The sequence below is a fragment of the Megascapheus bottae genome, chromosome 20 (genome assembly GCF_031878675.1).
Source record: "Megascapheus bottae isolate mThoBot1 chromosome 20, mThoBot2.hap1, whole genome shotgun sequence".
Classification (NCBI taxonomy): Eukaryota; Metazoa; Chordata; class Mammalia; order Rodentia; family Geomyidae; genus Megascapheus; species Megascapheus bottae.
This window is the reverse complement of record NC_143528.1, coordinates 27,700,940-27,724,718: the sequence shown is the minus strand read 5'-3', so window position 1 is coordinate 27,724,718 and position 23,779 is coordinate 27,700,940. Positions and strand designations below refer to the sequence as shown.

At 39.4% G+C, this 23,779-nt stretch overlaps 1 protein-coding gene across 1 annotated transcript in view; it reads left to right on the top strand.

The window, feature by feature from the left end:
- The window catches only part of Galntl6 (polypeptide N-acetylgalactosaminyltransferase like 6), a 780,159-nt gene that overhangs the window by 735,716 nt on the left and 20,664 nt on the right, over positions 1-23,779 (top strand). Inside the window, exon 11 of the mRNA XM_090354193.1 lies at positions 16,948-17,064. Within this exon, the coding sequence (XP_090210319.1) occupies positions 16,948-17,064 (117 nt within the window). The remainder of the gene's footprint in view (positions 1-16,947; positions 17,065-23,779) is intronic.

Sequence of the window (23,779 nt, the reverse complement as noted above, 5' to 3'; positions counted from 1 at the left end):
GTTTTTCCTTTCAGAGACTTTGCAAAAATAGACATTGGTTTTATGGTCATTTTAAGTTTTAAGTTTATAGAACTATCACAAAGATAATATACACCTACCATTCAGCTGTTGATATTTTATGTTTGTCGCATTGACTGGCAGACTTATCAAGTTAAGAAATTACTGCTGCTGTAATGGTCCTCACTGAACTACAGATCAGAACTATTCAGACCTCAGTGTCTTAGTGTCTCATTTCCCTAGAGTATCTGAGAGCACGTTTCACTTTCTTGAAAAGTTTATATTCGTTGTTAGGATGTGCAACGTTCCTGTGACAGGTGCCACAGGTGAGTTGCTATCCTCATAAGAAAGTAAGGAAAGGAGTGCAAACACAGGTTCGTTCGTAGCCATTATAGAAAGGCATCAGACAGCTCCAGGGAAACAAACACTAGAATCCTTTATGGGAGGACCTGTGCCAAGGAGCAGGCCTCTCATCATTTTACACAGTCGTACTTGGAATCATTTTCCACCTGCTTCTCTGTGCCAGCCTGATTCTAGGCAAACAATGAAGTGCTTAGGCAATTTTTGGCTCTGATCCTTGGCAATGAGCTTGTAGAGGATCCGTTACAGACCATAAACAGCCTCTCAGCTGCTACACATCTCCATGACAAATCCTGCCAATTAGTGCACTCATCTCCTGACTCATCTCCCAGCTCTCCTCTTCTATCCTACCTTATGTTTATTCTCCAAACAGTCCCTTTCACACAGAGACTCAGGCCATGACTCTTGCCTTCAAAGGCTTTCAAAGGGCACCATCTCTCTGTGGGTAAAACTCAAATGCTAAGTATTCTTAGCACTACTGAATCGCCTCCAACCTCATCTCTTGAGTAGTCCTGGTTTACTCTTCTCTAAACACACTACCCTTCACCATTCCTCAACAAGGATGGGTGAATCCCATCTCAGAGCAGCTGCTACTCCAACTACTAAAACTCTTACCTAAAATGACCTCTTCCTTCATTCCCTTTAGGGGCTTCAAAATTAACAATTCTTTGGTCTAGTGATTCCCAGTTCTCCTTACTAACCTCCTTAAAATAAAGAACAAATGAAAATCACATCTGACAGAGAAACGGACTCCAGCAGTCATCCCATTCTCAGGTCCACAAGAGTGTCGGGTGGAATTGGGGAGTCAATGGGGCCCAAAGAGACTAAACAGGATTTTAAGCCATGTAATAAAGATGACATCTCATAACACCATTCAACAGGAGCAATGCACTTTTCCAGGAAGCCTTAGGATAGGGTAAGAAAAGTCTTAAAGTAGGAAACTATTCTTAAACCACTTACATATGGCATGTCTGTGTCCAGATGCTAAATGAAAGAAACTGAATTTCCTATTTTTTTTTTACTTCTTAACCCTGCCCTTCTTTAGAATTCATGAATTTGCTAAAGTCATTTATAGTATTCCTTTATAGTCTAAAAAGAAGAGTTCTGCAGAATTCCAAATATCATTTGTAAGAGGAATAAAAGATATAAAAGAGACGAAGGTGTCTTTTCCAAACAGTGCTATAAATTCATTTCTAAAAACTGTCTGCTTGTTGTCCTCATTGTGCCAATCATGGCACTTCCATTTGTCGTCTTGCGATTGTGCAAATTTTTTTAAAAAAATCTTTATTTTCCAAATTCATCTCAATACAGAACTGCTCTTGCAGCTCATTTAACTTCCTTTCCTTGAGATGAATGTCACTCTGAATTGCACAATGTTCAAAAAACTTCCACCAGAAGTAAGTCCGTCTCTCCTTTCCTCTTCAGACGGCTGCCCTTCTTTCAAGCTGCTTGCTTCTTCTTTCTCCTAATGTTCTCAGGGCATGCTGGCCTTTTCAAATTTCTCCATATGAGTTTACACTGAGGAAAGTTCAATGCTAAGAGGTGTCATATCAATACCTTTCTTTCAAATACCTCCTGTGAACCCCTTTGATGTGCATTATAGGGGTAAAAGCTAGGCTTTCTACACAATGAACTGATCTCATTTTTGCTTTTTTAGGGGAACCCTTACCAGCTTCTCTGATACCCCAGCCACCTTGTCTTGCAACTGGGGAAGCCACATAGCAAGATTGTACCACTCTTCCCTTGGCAACTATGTAAGGAATCATCTCTGGCTTTTGATTATATATATATATATATATTCAATATAAGATGATATATAACATATATACTATATGTTTATAATATAACATATAGAATGTTATATATATTGTTCTATATAACAATATATAACTTGTGTATATGTTATATGTTAATATATACATACATGTACATATATACACATATGTATATAACATATTTGTATAACTCTGTATATACACGATGTTCTATGTTGAAAATGTTACATAATATACTGTAAATATTTGTATATATTATATATAATCAAACCAAATCTTAAGCAGTTATTTGGCGTTGATGTGCTATTCTGAGTGTATTATTTTTTACTTGATCTACCATTTCTTTTCTGAGACAGGCAATGCTAGGATCTCTTTGGAGCTCCACGAGGAGGTAAGAAGTGGTTAGAGGCATGGCCAGTGAGGAGAAGCATCAGGTACTAAGTTTGAGTCCCAGGCTTGGACTCAAAACAGAAAAAGTAAAATGTAAGAACATGTAAAGAAAGGCATTCTCTTTTCAAATTTTATTGTGTGATTTTTCTGAGTTTTCAACAGTTCAGATAGAGCTATAAAGATGAACTTGAAGTGCCTTTCATACCAGATTCTCAAGTGAGTGCTCCGCTGGTAGCAATTTCACCTAAGTCATAATGGGATCAGAGACAGTGTATCAATTTTTTTCTCTTAGATGATATACAGAATATGATGACCAAAACTTTTTTGTTTGTGGAGTGCTTATTATTATTATTATTATTATTATTATTTTATTGTCAGGGTACTATATAGAGGAGTTATCGTTATATTCGTCAGGTAGTTGGTACATTGCCTCTCATACATTGATACCCCTTCTTATGTTTTTATCTCTCTTTCACTCCCCCAACCCCCTCCAGATCATCTTGTTTTTCCTCTTCTCTTCCCTATTTCAAATAAACAAATATATATACAATATACCAGGCAACAAAGTCAGATACAGTAACATGAGATAAATCATAAGGGGAAAAAGAGAAAAGAAATTACATAGTACATTAAGAACTTTTTATGTTGTTCTTCTTTAAAAATGTATATGCTTGTATTTGTTATCAACTTACATACATAAGCATATATGACAGAACAAAGCAACTTGTTAGTATACTTATATATCTGAAACCAGACATGGTAGTGCACATCTGTAATCTCAAGAAGTTAAAGCAGGAGAAGAGAAACTTTAAAGACAAATTGAGCCACACAGTATGACCCTATCTTACAAAATACATAGAGGCAAATATAAAACAAAGATTTGAATTCATGTACATATAAAAATGACTGTAAGTGGAAATTCAGCTTAGAACTATGGATGCTTTTTAATAAAAAGCCTTTTATTTCTAAAATGAAATTTAAAAGTCAAGGTAAAACTGGAACACTTTTTTCTAGAAGTCAATGAAGACAACTTTGCAAAAATTCTTAAGAAAATAAAAAAGAGTCAAAGATTTTATATCCAACCAAACTATCATTCAGACATGGAGACTATCCAAAAACACAGAAACATTCAAGAACTATGGAGATTACTTTTACCAAAAGTTTTTTCTGAGCCAAGAAGCCACAGACATCAACATCAAAACCACAAGCCTTTTGCAGAAGGCTGGCCAAGGTCTAATAGACATTGGCTGTAAGTATTAAATATCCATTTGCTAGCCACGGTCTTTTATTCTGCAACTATGAATTGAGCTCACCCTGCCATGTAATGCATGCCTTGTCGTGGAATGGAAAATGCAAAGATGGATTCTAAGCATTCATCACTCTTCATTACCTGCTGTCCAGTGCACCTCTCAGCCCTATGCAAACCCCAGGCATTTCTGTTTGCTCAAATTCTAGTTCCAACAATTCCTGGGATTGTTAGAATCAAGCAAGTCATTCCCATAGTTCTGTTTTCATGGCAGTAAAATAAGAATACTACCTATATTGTAGAAGTGTTGAGGACTGACTGTAGTCATTCCTACACAACCCTCATTGTCACATGTAACAAGGAATCAATAGGTGTCACCTGTTAGTGTAGCAGTGATGATGTTACATGTATCAGTGATACAGTACGAGGAATAAATCATATATACAAAGTAATGACTAACAATGCCTAGGGCAAAGTTGTGATTTTGTGTTTTTTTTTTAAGCGCTCCTGGCTTTCTCAAAGTCTGAAGAAGTATTAACACACTGTGTATGTTAGTCACTGGCAATGAAAACCTAAAGGAGTACTATCTGAAAGAGAAATTATATGGATTCTCCTGTATAAAAGTAAAAGAGAGTGAATATTTTCTCCTGAAGAAAACTATGCTTCCCGTTCTTAAAAGGTCCAATTTTCAGCCAATTTTCAATTTCAGAGGCTTACACCTGAAATCCTAGTTACTTAAGAATCTGATATCACAGTTCAAAGCCAAGCAAGTCTGCGAGACTCTTATCCCCAATTAACTACTAAAAAGCTAGAAGTAGAAATGTGGCTCAAATGATAAGAGTACCAGCCTTGATCAAAAATGTAAAACAATAGCACCCAGTTCCAATACTGGCGCGTGCACGCGCACGCACACACAAACACACACACACACACACACAGGAACTAATTTTCCAGAAAATATGTTAAATTGAACAAGCTAAATAAAACAAAGAAACAGAATATGGAAAAAGAAACAGTTTTGATTGTGTCATGCACACCTATGACATTCTGGGTTAGCAAAACAGACTGGTTTTACAGCTCATTCAAGCATGCCAATGGTGTTTGGTAACAAAATACTAATGATATAGATAGAAAGCTTTATTGTGACTAGCTGAGTTACACAACTCAATTCTCTGGATAGAGAAGCATCTTGGTGAGTTAATTGGTTAATCTAAAATAGTATGGATTGAATGAGACATGATCACCAGTACGAGAGGGAGAAAGGCTTTGTAGCTAGAGTTGGCCTTAATGTTCTCTATTTATCACAAGCCTTTGGGGGATTTCTAGACAGATCTCTCTTCTAAGACAATAATGTACCTTTATGGAAAAACAGATAATACTATATATCTTTATAAAATTTTGTCTTTTGAAGAAAAGCGTGAAATCGTATCCATTTTAAATACACTAAGGAAACTATATTTAGTGAGAAGTATGATTCTCTAATGTTCACCCCACAGCAAAATGGTCTCTTCTTGCCTTTTAATGAACTGTGGCTCCTCTTTCTAGGCACACAATGGAGTCATAATAGCAACACAGAATCCTGATATCTTTGCAAAAGCCCCTTCCTCAATCACCACTAAATAAGCATTGCATCTTTTTTCATATTACCCATAACATAAAAATTGTTCTTTTACTGACATGCCAGTGATATGAAGTATATTTAATAGCTGAGCAACCATTAGTGATACTTATTTCCAGAAGCTTCTTTTTCATCATCTACCTGCAGAGCCTTCGAATCATCTCAAATTCAAACTCTGTAGCAATCTTTAGTCATCAGCTGATCCAACAACAGAAGTTCATCTTCTCACAGTTGGAGGCTTGGGGTCTGATGCCTGGATGCCCACACAGCTGGATCCTGTTAAGGAATCTTGCAAGCTTTTTCCTTCTCACTATGTGCTCACATGGCCACTGGTAAACTGGAGCAGAAAAGGATGACTTCTCTGCTTTGCTTTTCTTATAAGACCACGAGTCATATTGGATGACCTCATTTGGCTTTAATTACCTCCTAAAAATCCTATCTTCAAATGCCATTACCTTGAAGGTTTTAACACATGGTTAAGGAAGAGGAAAGAATACTATTCCATTCCTCTTCCCCTATTCCCTGACAACCACTTTGTTTCTATTGATTTGACTATTCTAGGCACTTCATATAAATACAATCATAAGTCTGTTTCCTTTAAGAGTTGTCTAGCATATCTTTAAGATCCCTTTTATATTGGAGCTGGGAGTTTGGCCTAGTGGTTAATGTGCTTGCCTAGCATGCATGAAGACCCGGGTTCAATTCCTCGGTACCACATGCATAGAAAAAAGCCGGAAGTGGTGCTGAGGCTCAAGTGGTAGAGCTCTACCCTTGAGAAAGTCCAAGGACAGTGCTCAGGCCCTGAGCTCAAGCCCAGGACTGGCAAAAAAAAAAAAAAAGATTCCTTTTATAACACTGGATAGTATTCTGTTATGTTTGTATACCACCTTTTGTTTATTTATGTCTGTAAATACATTGCTTCTGGTACAAAGTGAATCCAGTTGGCCAGAAACAGAGAAGCCACCACTTAAACAGGCCAAGTTATGAGTCTTTATTAGAGAGCCGGAGGACTGCTGGTGGATTCCAGTCTCAAAGACCAGCAACCAGAATGCATCTAGCACGAAACCTGTTTAGGCCAAAACCACACAAGGTATGTAGAATCAACCCCAACAAAAGCAAACCAGGTGAGGACACTTAACCCTAACAGGAAAGTAAATCATCTAAGGAAATAATCAGGGGAAATTAAAGGCTAATGGTCTAGGGGAGGCATAGACCCAGTCTCCTTGCTTCACATCCACGATTTGACTGTGGTGAAAGTGCTGCTGTGTGCATTGCCATGCAAATACCTGTTTCAGCCCCTGCTCTCAGTTCTGCCTATGTACCCAAATGCGGAGCTCCTGCATTAACTTTAGTGGAACCACAATACTGCTTTCCACAGCAATGGAATAATGTCTTCCCCAAATTTGTATGTTAAAATCTTAACCCCCAACTAACTCTATTCAAAGACAGGGCTTTTAGGAAACTAAGATTTACAAGGTCCATAAGAGTTAGGTGCTAATCCAACAGGACTGGTTTGCACTTATAAAAAAAGAAAGAAAAGAAAAGAAAACATGAAAAGTAAGAAAAGGAGGAAGGAAGGGAGGGAGGGAAGGGAAAAAAGAAAAAAAAAACAGAAGACAGAGAGAGGGAATGAGGCAGAGAGAGAAGAAAGAGAGCAATGTATACTTTGAGCCAACAAGACCTCAGGAGAATAAAAACTTATTACTTTGACCATCAAGTTCAACCTTCAGAACTGAGAAATATAGTTCCATTGCTGAAGTTGCCTGTTCTGTAGTATTTTGTTGTAGCAGCTATACCAGTCCTAGAAGACTAGCACAACTCTGTTCCAAAATCCATGCCAAGTGCTGAAAGTGCACAGATGAGCAAGTTTCTCAAAAGAGTTTCACTGGCTTGACATAACAACACAAGCCCCTGCCACAAACACAACCCACAACTCTGCCTCCCAAAATCACAAGAAGCAACAACAATTAGACCCATTTTTTTCTTTTTCTTGGTTGGCCTGGCCTGGCTATTTATTAAACGGTCCTCAGACTAGACTGTAGCTACTGCTGACTCTTTTGAAACTCTATTTTGGGTTTTTTTTGTTTTTTTGTTGTTGTTGTTTTTGCCAGTCCTGGGCTTGAGCTCAGGGCCTGAGCACTGTCCTTGGACTTTCTCAAGGCTAGAGCTCTACCACTTGAGCCTCAGCACCACTTCCGGCTTTTTTCTATGCATGTGGTACCAAGGAATCGAACCTGGGTCTTCATGCATGCTAGGCAAGCGCTTTAACCACTAGGCCAAACTCCTGGCCCCTGAAACTCTATTTTGTTTTATTGTGCTGTCCTTTTACAGCAAAAAAAAAAAAAAAAAAAAAGTTAGTCTGCCCTGTAAAGTCTTATCTTTTTGTCACCTCTCATTTATGTTACAATTTCACCAAGTCAAGCCCACATTCTCAGAATTATCCACATTCATTAAATCATGATTGATCATATTGAAAGAAATTAAGATGGAGTTGAAGTAAAATTCCTGGATTAGAAATAGATGTGATATTGTCATTTAGACCTTAATACATTTTAACATTATTACTATAACCACTGCATAAAATGATACCTGGGGGGTGGAATTATTGACATCACTGGTTTGGAACTGGTGCGCTTACTTTTTGTAGAAACTATCATCCCATTTTTCCCTATCAATGTTACATGAATTTCCCTTGCTGCAAAAACTAATGATGGAATGTTGGTCAGTGTGACACCAAATTTGAAGGCTGGCCTTTAAAATTCAAATGTGTTTATTCCACACATGTTTGGATTTTACAGCAAGAGAGAATAAATAGAGTGGAAAATATTTCTTACCACTCTATAGTTTCTTTTACAAATTGGAAATTACATGTGCTTTGATAAAGTAAAACCCACTGAGAAGTACTGAAGGTAAATCCTTACATCATGAAATAGTTAACAGACACTAAGATACATTGCACCAATACAATCTGGTACCTCTACTTCGTTTTTTTTTTTTTTTTAAAGATCCAAGTCTTCTCTTTCAGAATGCTAACTCTACTTAGGAGTGATGAAATTTACAACAGAAGACACCTCCTCTGAATTATGTTAGATGAAAATGAGTACAACTTGCTGGTTTTCTATAGAGGAAAAGAATAATTCAAGAGAATTCACTTGTCTAGAGAATGCAGGTATCACAAAGATTGTTCTGCATCTCTGTCCAGGGTCAAACCCCTCTCTGAATCAGCCCTGTGATTTTTTTACTGCAGATTCTCATTAATTAACAGTCTTTAAAATGTACTCATAACTGTATTTTAGACTAAATTTTTAAACCTGCCCACATTTCAACCAACTGACCTAGATTCAAAGGAAGAATCATTTTTCAAGACACCATTTTATGTGAGTGGTTTTTCAATACTGAAAAAAAATGGGCTGTCTTAAAAGCCCATGGCTTATCGCCCTTGGCTTTGAAGAAAATATTGGAAGTTTTTCATGGCTGTATTAAAATTAGAGCAAGTCTAAGATGCATTGGCAAAGCATCCATAAGTCTAACCACTGGAAGAAATATTTATACTCATAAAATAGCACTCTAGGAGAAAGTGATGAGAAAATTAAATGATCAGGTATTTGTTAAAAATTGGATACTTTCCAGAATAATTTGAACTGGTCTGGATAAGGTTTCTGTGTCATCTGTGAGTGCCAGTGTCGGAAGCATAATAACCAATCAGAATACAATGCAAGAATCAACTTCTACTGTGGCTTCTATTCATCTTCAAAGCAACATTCCCCAATTTAAACCTCTTGCCATGGGGTTAATTAGTGTGATCAATGGCTGGGGAAATGTTCTTCTCTCCACAGAAAACTCGAAAATTTATACATGAACTTCTGACCTACATACCTTTCCTGACTTTAAATTATCCTTTTGGTGAGTTGTATCTGGAATCTTCCACAAAATTCATATTGATCTTTCATTGCAACTTTTTTTTCCTTCAGATCTCATTTTTCCCTTCCCTTTCCACTATAATGTGCATATCTGAGCTTTATAATCACAGTAAGGAAAAGAAGGACTCAAGTCAACCTGTACCTCTCCTAAAGTACAGCTTACAACTTTTTAAATGGCAATACATTTTTGTATCATAACTCAAGTATGTGAATCATAGCACAGGTATGTATAATTCGTGCCCCCAAAAAAGAATGTGTCGCCCAAGCTTTCAAAAGCTTTTTTTCAGCCAAGCCAGTTGTCAGTTACTCCTCAGTCCACCAGGCCTGTGTGTCAGCATTTACCCACATGACATAAAACATGTTGAGAAATGTGCCAAATCATAAGCTATTAACTTCTCTGATTTGATGATACTGTAATATCACACCTTAAGAAAAGAGAAATCAAGCTGGAAACAGAATTCCATTTCTGAGAATTCTGACACAAATTGTTCCACTTTTCTACTTTAAAGGATAAGTCCAAACAGGCAAAGGTTTCTTATCTCTAATACCAGTGGAAAGGTAAGAGTAAATGTCCACTTGAGCAGAGCCAAGTGGCAGAGCTTGCCACTGAACAATAAAAGAGAAATTTTCCCATGAGTTCTATAGATCAGGAAGGGTCAGCACTATTGTATCATTTTCTAATATTTTCCTTCAGAACATGAATTAAAAAAAAAATAAATGCCTGGGCTAGTAGTAGAATGCTTGCCTAGCCTACATGAAGCCCTGAGTTGGATTCCTTGGTACCACATACTCAGAAAAAGTCAGAAGTAGTGCTGTGGCTCAAAGGTACAGTACCAGCCTTGAGAAAACACAAGGACAGTGCCCAGGCCCTGAGTTCAAGCCCCAGGACTGGCAAAGCAAAAACACCTAGAAAAATTTAGAGTCTGTTCCTGGAATCCCAGCTAGGCCAGATGAATAGGTACAGAAATCCCAGTCCAAGGCTAGCCCAGACAAAAAGCAAGAGACCAAACATGAAAAGTAGCCAAAGCCAAAAGAGCTGTAGATGTGGCTCAAGAAGTAGAGCGCCTGCCTCACAAGCACGAAGTTCTGAGTTCAAAACTCCAGCACCACTAAAAAAAAAAATCCTGTGGGATTTCTTGCAGTGTTTACAAAATAACTTTCTCTCCTGTCCATCCACCACCATGATACCTCTTATCACTATAACTATCCCTAGATTCAAGCCACAGATATTTCCCAGTAGTCTTATATTTCAATAACTTGACTATTGTTGTCCATCCCTGGAACCCCCTGAGTGTTTGTGTGGTCTTCTTTCTAACTCTGCTTCAGTATCTCTCCTCCAATCGGACTCGAATTCGACTTTTGACAAGGACAATTCTTTCTTTCTTTCTTTCTTTCTTTCTTTCTTTCTTTCTTTCTTTCTTTCCTTCTTTCCTTCTTTCTTTCTTTCTTTTGCCAGTCCTGGGCTTTGAGCTCAGAGCCTGTGCACTGTCCTTGGGCTTTCTCAAGACTAGAACTCTACCACTACAGCCACAGCACCACTTCTGGCTTTTTTTCTATGAATTTGGTACCGAGGGTCTTGGTGCATGCTAGGCAAGCACTCTACCACTAGGCCAAACTCCTGGTCCAAGGTCAATTCTTTATATAAAAATCTAAGCACACATAATTTTCTTTAATATCCACCTGTTCTTTTGAGCTCAGGAAGGCACCAGACACAGCTTCCCATCGCATATCATATTTTTCTGGTGAATTAGGTGCAACCATTACCATTACATTGTGTAAAACACACAGGCCTAGGAATCGGAGGCATAGGTACAAGCCCTGCTTATTATCCACTCTCTATGTAATCTTGCACCAGCCCCTTACTTTCTCAGAACCTCAAGGGCAGATCTGAGGGCATGCACCGCAGCATGTTGGTACAGACTGTAGAAGCATCTAGTTCTGTCTCAAGTAGGTTAGAAAGACTGTCTAGCTTCATTTCCTTTGGTCAAAAAGGACTGGCTTATTTATAGGAATTTTCCACTGTGGCTTGTTTGTGAAATCAAATTGTTTTTGGCAAATGACCCTTCACTTGAAAGTTCCTATTTTGATACTACACATGTTTTTCAAATAATACTCACAATACTTAACTTTAAGTGGCAGAGGATAGCTTTAGAAAAAGACAGTTTAGAGCAGAGAACAATATAAAACTAAGGCCCCCTGGTAATTTATGCTCTGGGCTCATCTTTCTCTTGCATAATGCACACCAGCCCTCTGAAATGAGTAGCTGCACTCAATCCCAAGGCAAGAGGGACATGCCAAAGCAATTACATTTATTGTAAATTCAGAAAAGGGAAATGTGCACAAGAAAAATCTCTGTGGGCATCATTTCAGTGAAAAGCACTAGCTGGTCTTTTCTGGCAATCATTGGATGCTTCAAGCATGGGGCAATTAGAGATGAAACAGGCTTGTTCAAGCGAAAATATTATGGTAGCCATGGGGTAAAAATCTTGAGTAAGGAAAAGTCCTATGAAGATAATAGATGCAGGTTTGGTACTTTGTATATTGCTTTTTTAGATTTCTGACAGCACTACTTAACCTATTAAGTGAATCTGACATGAATTATGTCAGACCTGAGTTAAAATTCTATCTTCAAGTCTCCCTGTCTGGCAAATGTTTTTATTTCAACTGTGCTTTTCTTTGTCATATAGCTTTCCAATCACTTTTGTGAAGCTTCTGGAAAGAGAAGCTTTTAGGGGTGATTTTTTGTTTTACTCCTGGTTTTCCTTCGGTCCACTTGGCAATCTATCTTCAGTCTCCATTCAGCTTCCCTCAGAAACTGTTCTTCAAAAGGTCGCTGCTGACTTCCTGCCTGTCATATCCCACCGCAAGCCTCTCTCCATCTTATTGGTGACCTTATGGAATTTGATAGCATGAACCCTCCTTGAAACTCTTTCCCTGGCCTGCTTGCTGGCTCTCCTTCCACTCTCCCTTTCCTGTTATTTCCTCTCTTCTGGAAGGAGGCATTTCCCAGAGGCCCATCGTTAGTCTCACCATGCTACGTAGTCTTTGCTTGAGCGATATTGCAGGCTTATATGTTTATATATCACGGAGGAGTGGAATGTAACGAGAGAGGAGAATGACACAGGTAAGTCGACTCATCCTGTAGAGCCACATCCCAGGTCTTCATTCCTAGATGACTCCAGGCCATCTTGCCCACTTAGATCACTTCCCTTTCTGGCTTGGCTCCACTGCTGCACCTTAGAAAAGGCCTCAGGGTAACAACTCACCACCTTTACCTTGAGTGTAAACTTTTCATAAATGGATGAACTGAGCATCCAGGAGCGCCTGTATTTAAGGCACCAGGGAACTCAGTAAACCCCAGGCCTGCAATGTCTCCATTCAGTTCTCTCTCCATCCTACCCTAGCACCTCCTGTCATCCTAGCTCCACATCTAAAGTTGTCTTCTAAAATCATCCATGCTCCAGGAAATCATATCTTGATCCCTTTTGCCATATTTTAAATTCACAGTCAGAAACTTTTGTGCTTTTCTAATATGCTCCGTAGACCATAAGCTGCACAGAGACCGATCCTCTTATTCTCTATGTACCTAGTATCAAATACAGAATAAGCACTTAATACTGAATGAATGAATAGTAAAGCCATTTCGCCCCTTGAAAGACCCCACACTTATCTAAAGGAATTAGCAAACCACGACTCTTATTTTGTTGAGCCAAGTCATCTCTAAAAGCCAACTGAGTTACACACACACACACACACACACACACACACACACACACACACTACATATACCAAACCCATACCTGCTAATCACCTTTCAATTTGCATGATTCTCCTTCTATCTTACCTCTCTTCTAAAAGCCTCCTGGGTAGAAGAAATACAACCCTGTTGAACTTGAGCCCAAGTCCTCTTGTATGCCTAAAGAAATCCTGTACTCTCCGTAAGACCTCTTCTAATCCTTGTCTACACAGAGTTTATCTCCATAATCCTGTCTTACATGATTCCATTTTTCCCCTCATTTATTCCTTTCTTCCCACCCTCCTCACCAAGCCTCGCCTCACTTTCTAATCCTTTTCAGCCTCCTGCAGGAGTCCTTGACCCAGTGTTAATAATTCAAGTCTCTGAAAACTGGGTATCAAACAGCAAAGGTTTGAAAAATATCTCTCCTAGGTTTATTCAGTCTTCCATGTCCTAAGTCTGTGGCTATGGATATATGTGTGAATTGCTTTGTTTTTAGCCAAAGTGCAGAACCTAGGTTGAAATAAATACAAAGTACTTATAAATATTCTACCTTCATTTTATTTTAACTTCCGTCATGTGAGTAAGCAAGTGGTCAGATCAGTTGGAATTTAATTCACCTGTTTCTTTTTATAGAGTTGGTCTTCTGAGCAACAACTTTCTTTGGAGAGGCTCTGAATAGGAGCTGGAGAGACTAGATAAGACAGATACCAGGGAGAGAAGCAAGAGAAAATGGCCTTGATGTTAGTCATGTATCCAGCTGCCTAGCTCATCCTGTAGTGAACTGCCAGCATTTTCTCTCTGGCACAGCTTTTTTGCTGGAATTTACACAGATGTAGACAATTATGGTTTTGAAACTTGAAATTTGATTTCCAACGCAGTTTATCCCATTGTCTACACAGATGCCATTTGAGGGGGAATTTAGAAAATTCAAGAGTTTGGAAAGTAGTATCTTCCATCCCTGCCAGAGACCTTTCAAGCTCATAACATTTGAAAACTAAATGAGGCTCAGTGGCAGACCTGGTTTGTGTTCAGGGGCAGAGTTTTCACGCCATGCCCTTTGCTTGTGAGTCTCTTTCCCTCTAAGAGCAGGACCCTCTAGTGGATGAACTTGAATACCAGCCCAGTACATCGGACAAAATTCACTCTCCATGGCCAAGCAGCCAGAAACCTACCCACAGCTCCTTCCTCTTTCCCTCACCCCATCCCAGGTGGGGTTTAGAGGTCCTAGACTTCAGTGAAAGAAATGACAGGACCCTGAAGACAACTTCAGTCTATACATTGGTAATTGGTTCTCTAAGGAAAGGTATCTGTGAGTTAAAAGGCCCAGGAATGAAAAAAGAAGAAGCTTGCCTAGTGTTCTGTCAGGCATCTTTCTGCCTACAGACAGCTAAAACAAATGAACTCAGATAAGAAGATGAAAGAGAAGCTTTACAGAGTGTGCCAGGCTCAAGATAGCAATAGTGTGCCAGGCATTGTGCAACAGATTTTCATCCCAGGATGTGGAGGTAGGAGAACTAAGGGCTTGAGAACAGCATGAGGTACAAAGTGTAACCCAACTCTCCCACACGAGGTCACCTGCCTGCCAAAAAAGAAGAGAGAGAGAGAGAGAGAGAGAGAGAGAGAGAGAGAGAGAGAGAGAGAGAGAGAGAGAGAGAGAGAGAGAGAGAGAGAGAGAGACAGAGAGAGAGAGAGACAGAGAGACAGAGACAGAGAGAGAGAGAGACAGAGACAGAGAGAGAGACAGAGAGAGAGACAGAGAGAGAGAGACAGAGAGAGAGAGACACAGAGAGAGAGAGACAGAGAGAGAGAGAGAGAGAGAGAGAGACAGAGAGAGAGAGAGAGAGAGAAGGGGGGCGGAGAGAGAGAGAGAGAGAGAGAGAGACAGAGAGAGAGAGAGAGAGAGAGAAGGGGGGCGGAGGGAGCGCAATTTCAAGATTTAAGTCGCCCTCCTAGGTGTTTCTATTTCACTAGAGAAACAAGAAATTGATTTTACAGAAGGGTTTTTCTTCCCACAGTGTTGGAATTGAATCTCCAACATGCTAAATAAGTGCTCTACTACTGAGTTCTCCTTTGCCCCACACAGAACACTAAGTTTGGACCCTAAAATACACCCCCCAAAATGTCTTCCTGGTACTTGTTTTAAGAAAGATGGAGAGGCAAGTTTTGGTTGTTGTTGTTGTTGTTGTTGTTGTTGTTTTTTAATTTAAGTGACAGTAGAACATGTACATTTAAATGATAAGCCGAAGTCATTTTCCTGTCTTTTGGAATCATCCATGATAATAAGAGGAGGGATACAATTGGTTTGCAAAGAAAATAAATATGGGAGCCTCATAGCTACCTACAGCTTGATTGGTTAGTTGGCTGACTGGTTGGGTGACTGGTTAGTTGTTTTGTTGGTCAGCTCATTTTTGCCAAAGCATCTACAGCTCTCCTTAGAAATCTCTGTATTCTGCATTACTTCACATTCCCCTAACATGAGAGGAAAGATCCTGAAACTAAAGGTCCAGTAGGAGAGTATGAACCCAATCTGTTAGCAAATTTCCTGAATAGGGAAACTGGCTCCCCCTGCACTGATTGCTCAGTGGAGGACATAATAATAACTTCTACTTCTACAGGAAATGAAATACAAAATGGTTCCCTCCACCAAACCATTCCCAAGCTAGAATTCGTTATTTCTATTGAGATACCCAGTATTTTTCACAACAGATTTCTCTGCTTCGCTGCCTGACTCCAATGAGCCCTGTTGAAGCATTTTGCTTTTGTTGAGAAAATCCCCCTATCTTACCTACTCATCAGGAGAAAAAAAAAAATCTTGGTGAAAACCATCAGTTGGATTCATCTTATTCTTATTTCCATTTTTAAGTATATCTAAAAGGTTTTCATAAACCAAGACTGTATATAGGCATAGAAATGATTAAGATAGTGGAGCTTTTCTAGCCTTCATACCTACTGAACAAACCAAAACCAGTATCCAACTCTACTACAGGCTGTGAGGATGACACCAACAAGAACACTGACGTAATTTCCAGGCAAGAATATATAACAAATGACTAATTTTCTATCCAAACTTTTATTTCTGTTGCTGCTTCTGTTCTTAATATTTTTTGTTGTCTGGCCTAATGCTAATATAATGCTTGGAAATAATGACCTTTGTTTTTCCCACTCTGCGGCTAAGTGCTCTATAAATATGGTGAGCATTTATCCATATAATATCTCAACAACAGTATTGACTTTTTGACAGTCCTCTAATTTATCATCCAGGAGAAATGCTAAACTATGAGAACAGATTTAAGTCAATATTGTTGCAGCACACTGGAACATAAGGTCACTATATCTTGCCCAAAGCCAAGCTAAGTAACTCATTTGCCTCCATCATATTCTTTATCTATATCACCTCTCCTGAATTTGGCCTCACTTCCCAGTAGCATGATTTTGAAAGAAGGTACTCAAAGCAAGAAGATAACAAAATTCCAGGTTAAGCACTTACCTAAAAAAAAAAAGATTGTGAGTCCCAAGTGCTCTCTATTTTGTCTTATCAACACAGTTCTTTCCTGCAAACAGCTGCATTTCTGCTGTGTGGTTGTGTCATTTCCTTTCACATGTCAATGATAATATTTAATTATGCTTACTATATTGCTTTTTCTCCATAAGTTGAATACAAATCCAAGGCATCGCTCTGGTTAAATAATCAAAGCAATAGTTCACTAGCTGACCATCAGGATGGTCGGAGCTAAGCAGACATTAGCCCCAAGCTCAACTTTCTTCTTCTGTTGTTGGTGGTTTTTTTTGGCTACATTTCATATATTATCTTTAAGTAGTTGTTCAAAGGAGCTTCCATTCAACATGACAGTTTTTGAGTATAATACATCTTCACCAGTGTCACTCGTTGCTTCTTTCCACAGATTAGAAATGTAGCAGCAAATCTGTGTGTGGACAGCAAGCATGGAGCCACAGGCACTGAGCTGAGACTGGACATCTGTATCAAAGATGGCTCCGAAAGGACATGGTCTCATGAGCAGGTATGTCAGGTCACAAGGGAGGCCAGTGGGCCTGGGACAGGAACAAAGGTGGCAGCAAGTGCCTTGATGGGGCCTGTGAGACCAGAAATGAAGTCAGGCTTCTGCTGCCAGTGAACTCCAGAGTGAAGTGTTTCTGTGTGTTCTCAGAGAAGTTGTGCTCCTCGACGGAGATCGTGGCTACAAGCATGCTTTACACGATACAAGGGGGGCAAAATTATTCTCTATAATCTCATTGAATTGCCCTGGATAGTACTTTCCAAAATATAAAATGTTAGCAAAGTTCCAACAAAATTTCCTTCTTTTAATGAAAGACACTGGTGTGTGTGTGTGTGTGTGTGTGTGTGTGTGTGTGTGTGTGTGTGTGTGTGTGTGTGTGTGTATTTTTCCCTTCTGGCTGTAGAGTGAAAAGAATATTTTGCATAAACCCCTTCCTGTAGTAGTAGTTTTTAATCTTCTGCATGAAGGATTACTGAGCTAATACCATCCTAACATGCAGTATGTACTTCCCAAGATACGTTCAGCCCGTATTTTACTTTTGATTGGAAAACATTTCTAACCTGATCTGAAACTTTGAACGTTTTTACCAGGGCTCTCCTTCTACCATGTCACTTGTGCAAGAGAAAAAAAATAGTGAGCAAAATTACATCTGTCCCTTTCTAGTGTTTTAATTTTAAATTTCAAAAAAAAATGTCATTGGAAACTATAAGAAACATTGCAGGAGATGCTCACTCACTCTCACTCATGACACAGATTTAACAAGGATCAACAGGGATGGACCCCATTTTAATGGAAAAAAATTATACTATCTTCTCTCTCTCTGTCTCTTTCTTCCTCTCTCTCCCTCCCCCAGCTCTCTGTCCACAAGTCTAGCCACAAGATCAAGACAACATGTCCTGCTAGTGTTATCCATTTCCATGTGTCTATGTACAAAATGCAAAAATGCAAGCAAGCCATTCCCAGGAAGGGTCTCTGTATTACTCAGTATTCCTCAAGTACCTATATCCTGTATGAGTTGGGGAAAGGCCCAGTTGGAACATTCTTCTGTTGTGAAGAGGCTGTTCAGCTTGTGCAGGCAAAACGACACTGACAAAAAACAATTACCAGTTGGCTAATTACCCTGTCAAGAATATTCCGAGGTTGTTCGGAGCATGGAGAATGGGTATGCTGGCACCTCCCACTCCCTCTTCCTCCCCATCTTTCTCCCTACCTCTCTGATCATCCTGCTCCCACAGCAACAAGTGCAGACAAAGCAGTGTGTGCTCGTCCAAGGGCACCATGCAGCCTACAACAGTGTGAAGACTTCATCCATTCACTCAACACTGACCCTCATCAAGCTACTCCTCATAGCCTTGCCATGGAACAAGGTGCTCTAGGCAGAAGTCTAGCAGTCAGGACAGCCAGTGTTTCCGTTTGAACTATGTGGTTTTGTGAATGTGCTCAATCTTTCTAGGCCATGGTTTCTCCATCTTTCACTTGGGACAAGACTACTCCCTTGAAGACACAGTTAGATAAGAAGGAAGTATACCTATAACAGGCCCCGAGACCCATACTTTCTGCCTTCTACCTCCTAAGAAGTCACTATCCACATGTCCATTCTCAGATTAAATACCAAATACTCATTATCAAGTACTTCATTATATCTTATTAGATGGACTTTAAAAGGGGTTCTGGGGCTCTAAGATTTACTGATAAGAATCAAATCTCAAGGAAGACTCATTTACTTCCTCCTTCTTCCATCTATAAGCAAGGTTGCCAGAGAACGGAGGAATAGTGTTGGCTGTTGCCTTCAATGTGCAATTCTTGGCCTCAGCCCTGCAGCAAGAGAGAATGCCCAAGGGGTGATCAACAAGACTGGATCCAGAGCAGGAAAGGATATTTATAAAAAGAAAATAAGGGACACGTTATTTGTTGCTTGGGATAAATTCATTTCTACCTCTTCTATTCAGCCCTACCAGAAAACACACCTGCTTGTTGAAAGATGAATGTCCAGATCAGGTTTAATACTTCTATTCAGTAACACTGCAGAATGAAATATGTTCTGGCTTGTAAATTTTGTTTGACAGATGAAATTCATGCAAACAGAACCAATTACGTGTATACACGCTAAAATTTGTTGATTCCTTCCCTCCCGGACCCCAACTTGAAAAGAAAAATCTATGGCATGTAACTTATGAAATCGACACTAGAGGGCAGCACGAGACAAGCCGAAAATCTATGTGGGCAAAACAAAACGGTTAATATAGTTGGTGAAAAAGGTGCTATCCATTCTCTAGATAGCATTAAAAAAAAATGAATACTAACTGAAATAGCTATCACCATGTATTGATAGAGATTAAAATATGACAAGGTGATTCGTTTTCCAGTAATTAGCTGTAAGCTTTTTTCAATGTATTACTTAATGGTATTACAAGAATTATAAGTCACTCCTCTACATTTAGATTAAAATTGGGGGATGAAAAGTATAACACCGTATTAAAAATTGTGAGTATCCTTTTCAGTTCCAAAGCATTCATACCATGGGGACTCTTATTAAACTTGAGATCATATCCTTTTATCTGCCAGAAATTTTAAAATTGGCAGAAATGAATGAACACTGCTGTTACACTGAAATCAAAGAGTCCTTCTTTATAAGGAAATGGCCTTCTGTGGCAGACCATGAGTCATGATTCATCTGACTTCTGTGAAGAGAGCAGATGTATGATTTCTTCTTCCAGGGCAATCAATTTAGCTGCAAGGTACTATAGCATTGTATTCTGGCTCTCCATTCCTTTAAGAACCAAGAAAGAAAAAGAAAAATAGACCCAAAGAAGACAGTGAGAAAGGATACTGGCCAATTCCCATTATGAGTTCAAGGAGGAGGGAAGAGAAGAGGTGAGTTCTTTCTTTGGCTTGGCCTGCTCGGGCTGTTCCTTGTCAGCAGGCCCCAGCAGCCAGCTCTGAACTCATGCTGGAAGGGAAGTGTTGCAGCAGCCTTTCCTCCTCCAGAGGAAGCAAAGACCCAGAGGGGAAATATTCAGATGAGAACAAGTCAATGCGTGCAGTGAAAGGACAAATTTCTTTCCTTTGAAAAAAGCAAGGACCAAGGGCAAGGATGGATGCAAAAACTGTTTTTGGCAAATCACCTTAAAAATGAAATAAAATATAACCATCCACAGGGAGAAAAAAAATCTTTTCAACAGTTACATCATCAATAATTGTATTTGCAAAACCAAATCTAGTGCTGTACAAAACCAGGCAATGGTATAGATATCACTTGAATATTAGAGAAAAGAAATGAATTATAACTCTGAATGCATATCTCAATGCATCACTCAAAAGAAGAAAAGAGAGAGGCTAACATCAATTTACTATAAAACTGACAGTTCAAGTTTGAAAAACAAATCAAAGGCTTTTGTATAATAAGAAAAAGAAACAAATCAGACACTTTTGTCAATAAGAGCAGCCCAAGGATGGCAGAGAAGCTTTGCATGTCACAGAAACATTACTCACAGCAAAGGAGGAAAATGGATTCAGAATGTCTGCCTCTTTCAGCTTCGACAAAATTGGGCCCAGGAAAAACATGCCCAATGAATGAGAGGCCCAGTGTCTAGTTGCTTTGACAGGGTCATTAGGGGGCGATAAATGATATTTTTTAATTATTTCAAAGGAGAGGGAAAAGTTACTTCTCCTACAGTAAGTGCAGAAAAATAAAAAAAGCAACTTCTCCAATATGAAGTTATAATGTCACCTGGAATGGAGAAATGTAATCACCAGGTGATGATGATGATGATGATGACGAAAACAATGCCTGAAACATCTATGAAAATTTCATTCTAACGGTCTACAAATGTAAGAATGATTATTATACTATAATGACAAATCTAGAAATAAACAAGAGATACTCAAGAATGCCCTGAGATGTACTTCTGACAACAAATGAGGATGTATTAGGATTTAGTGTAACACAAATATGCTTCGGTCTTAACTGATCCATTCAATAAAAAGTATGAGAAAATTGTAAAAGAAACCTACTCACTTGAAGTGTGACAAACACAAACCACTTAGCCTCTGACAACCTGATTTCCCTAACCATGTAATAATATTCTGTGCTGAATGGTGACTGCATTCCCTTTCTTCTTTGGCTTTCTGAGAAAAAAATAAAATTTCGAGTTAAAACCAAAATGAGAAAGATATAGAAATAGAAAATACAGTGGATAAACCAATTAAATTATTTCAAACCAGAAATCATGGTACACACCTGTTAACTCAGCACCCAAGAGGCTGAAACCGGAGGATTTAGACTTCAAGGCCTGCCTAGATTACAAAGTAAACTCTAGGTCAGTTTAGGCTACCATAACAACACCCTATTTTTTTAAAAAAGGAATTTATTTATCTGGAGAGTTATCTTGTCACCAGTAATGGACAAAAGTCTCAAAAAAGTTCCCTACAAGGAAGAAAAGAGGGAATCAGACATCTAGTGGCTAACCACTAGAGTAATGTTAGATACTTCAGAGGCTGCTATCTGAGGATCAAAATTTGAAGATAGCTCAAGATAGAAAATTCCAAGATACTCTTATGTCCAATTAACCACAAAAATGCCAGAGTAGAAGCATGGCTCAACTTGTAGAGCAGCAACCATGACTGAAGAAGCTAAGCAAAAGCTTAAGGTCTTGGTACAAGCCCTGGTACAAGCTCAGAGGAAAAATAGAGACAGAGAGGGGAAAAAGAAGAGGAGGAAGAGAAGGAGGAGGAAGAAAAGGAGGAGGAGGAAGAGGAGGAGGAGGAGGAAGAAGAAGAAGAAGAAGAAGAGAGGGGGAGGAGGAAGAGGAAGAAGAAGAAGAGGAGGAAGTAATTCAACCCTCAACTTAGCCCTTCTGGTTCTTATCAAGGCACATGGACTACAACAAGACAAGCTGAGATAGATTTATTCAGCTAGAAGAATTAAAAAGAAAAAAAGAATAGGCTTGCCTTCTAGACAAAGTACAGGCCTATATGAAAGGATAGCACACACTCTGGCTGACATGTGCAGGCACTCCAAGCATTCTAACGTTGTCAGGATACTGGGTACTGCCACAGAGCAGGGCTGAAAGGCATACATAATTAAGCAGGACCACGCGTGCCTTTTAGTTGATCACTGTGTTGGTGCCGGTATTGCCTTCCTCATTTGAGGAGAGTAATCTAGTCCATGTGAGAAGATGGCTACTGCTCCAGGACTGGAGTCTGCACCATCATAGATAGTGACCTCACCAAGGGGCTGTCTGTCCTGCAGGCCTCTAGCATTCTCTCCTTTGTAGTACTTTCAAGTCCTTTGCTATAAAGAAGTAGCAGATCAGTCCCGCCCTTCCTCCTATCCAAGGTGACTGTAGGAGAGAGACCCGCAGCAAAGGAGACAGAAGCAAAAGTGGAGGCAAGGATGTCATCCTTTTACCCTGCTATGCTCTTAATGAACTTGTGAGTGCAAGGAAAGTGTCTGTTTCATTTCTGAGTACTTGAAATTCTCAACACTCTTCCTGTTAAGATTAGTGCAATTCGTATTCATTTGAAACAAATGTATTGGGTACTTATTTATCTTGGATGCTAGAGACACACAATGAAAAACAAAACTGATCTGACACACCTAGAAATCCTGAACTACTCAAAAGACTGACATCTGAAGATCTCAGTTGAAAGCCAGCCTGGGCAGGAAAGTCCAGGAGACTCTTATCTCCAATCACCCACTAAAAATCCAGAACTAAAGTGTGTCTTGAGTGGTACAGTACCATCCTTGAGTAAGAAAAGCTAAGGGCCAACACTCAGGCCCTGAGTTCATGCCCCAGGATCAGCACATACACACACACACACACACACACACACACACACACACACACACACACACAAAAGATCTTAAGGTCTTATCGTCTGGAGAGATACAGAAACATAGTGGATAATCATGATACATCATGCTGAAATGAGAAGGGGAGAAGAAGAGTGAGGCAGTTCAAAGATGGATAGATAGGCAGCGACTAGGGGCTCACACTTGTAATCCTAGCTACTCAGGAGGCTGAGATCTGAGGATCGCAGTTGAAAGGCAACCTGGGCAAAAAAGTCCATGAGACTCAAACTACTCAGAAATAGCTCATGGGTCAAGTGGTCGAACACTATCCTTGAGCACAAAGAGGCTCAGGGACAACACCCAGGCCCAGAGTCTAAGCCCCAGAATTGGCGAAAATAAATAATAAATCAGTCACATAAAAGGAGAGGGGGAAAGATGAATGGATATACGCACTGAATCTTGAAGATTTGTTGAGCATTGACTAGGCCAGAGGCTAAATGGTCATCCTGCCAACAGACAAAAAAAAAAAAATCACAGAAAGGGACGGGATATAAAGCCTGCTTTGTGAAAGGAACTACAAACATCGTCGTGCTGCTAGAATATCAATGAAAAGGAAAAGGATACAGCTGGGAAGAGCAGCAAAAGCCAGACTTTGGGAAATTCTTCCTGTGATACACAGTTTGAACTTTATTCTCTAAGGATTATGTGAATGTGGTTGTGAGATTTCCATTTGAGGGAAGACATAGTTAAGCAGACATTTCAAACAGACTGTTCTGCCGAGAAAGACAGATGTGTGGGAACCAAAAAGGAAGATGGGAAAGAAATCAGTGAGGAGGTCAATGCACTTGTCTAGAAAAGAGATATTGAAGGCAGTGGCTACAGGGATAGAGAGAACAAGATTGATTCCAGAAACATTTCTAGGAC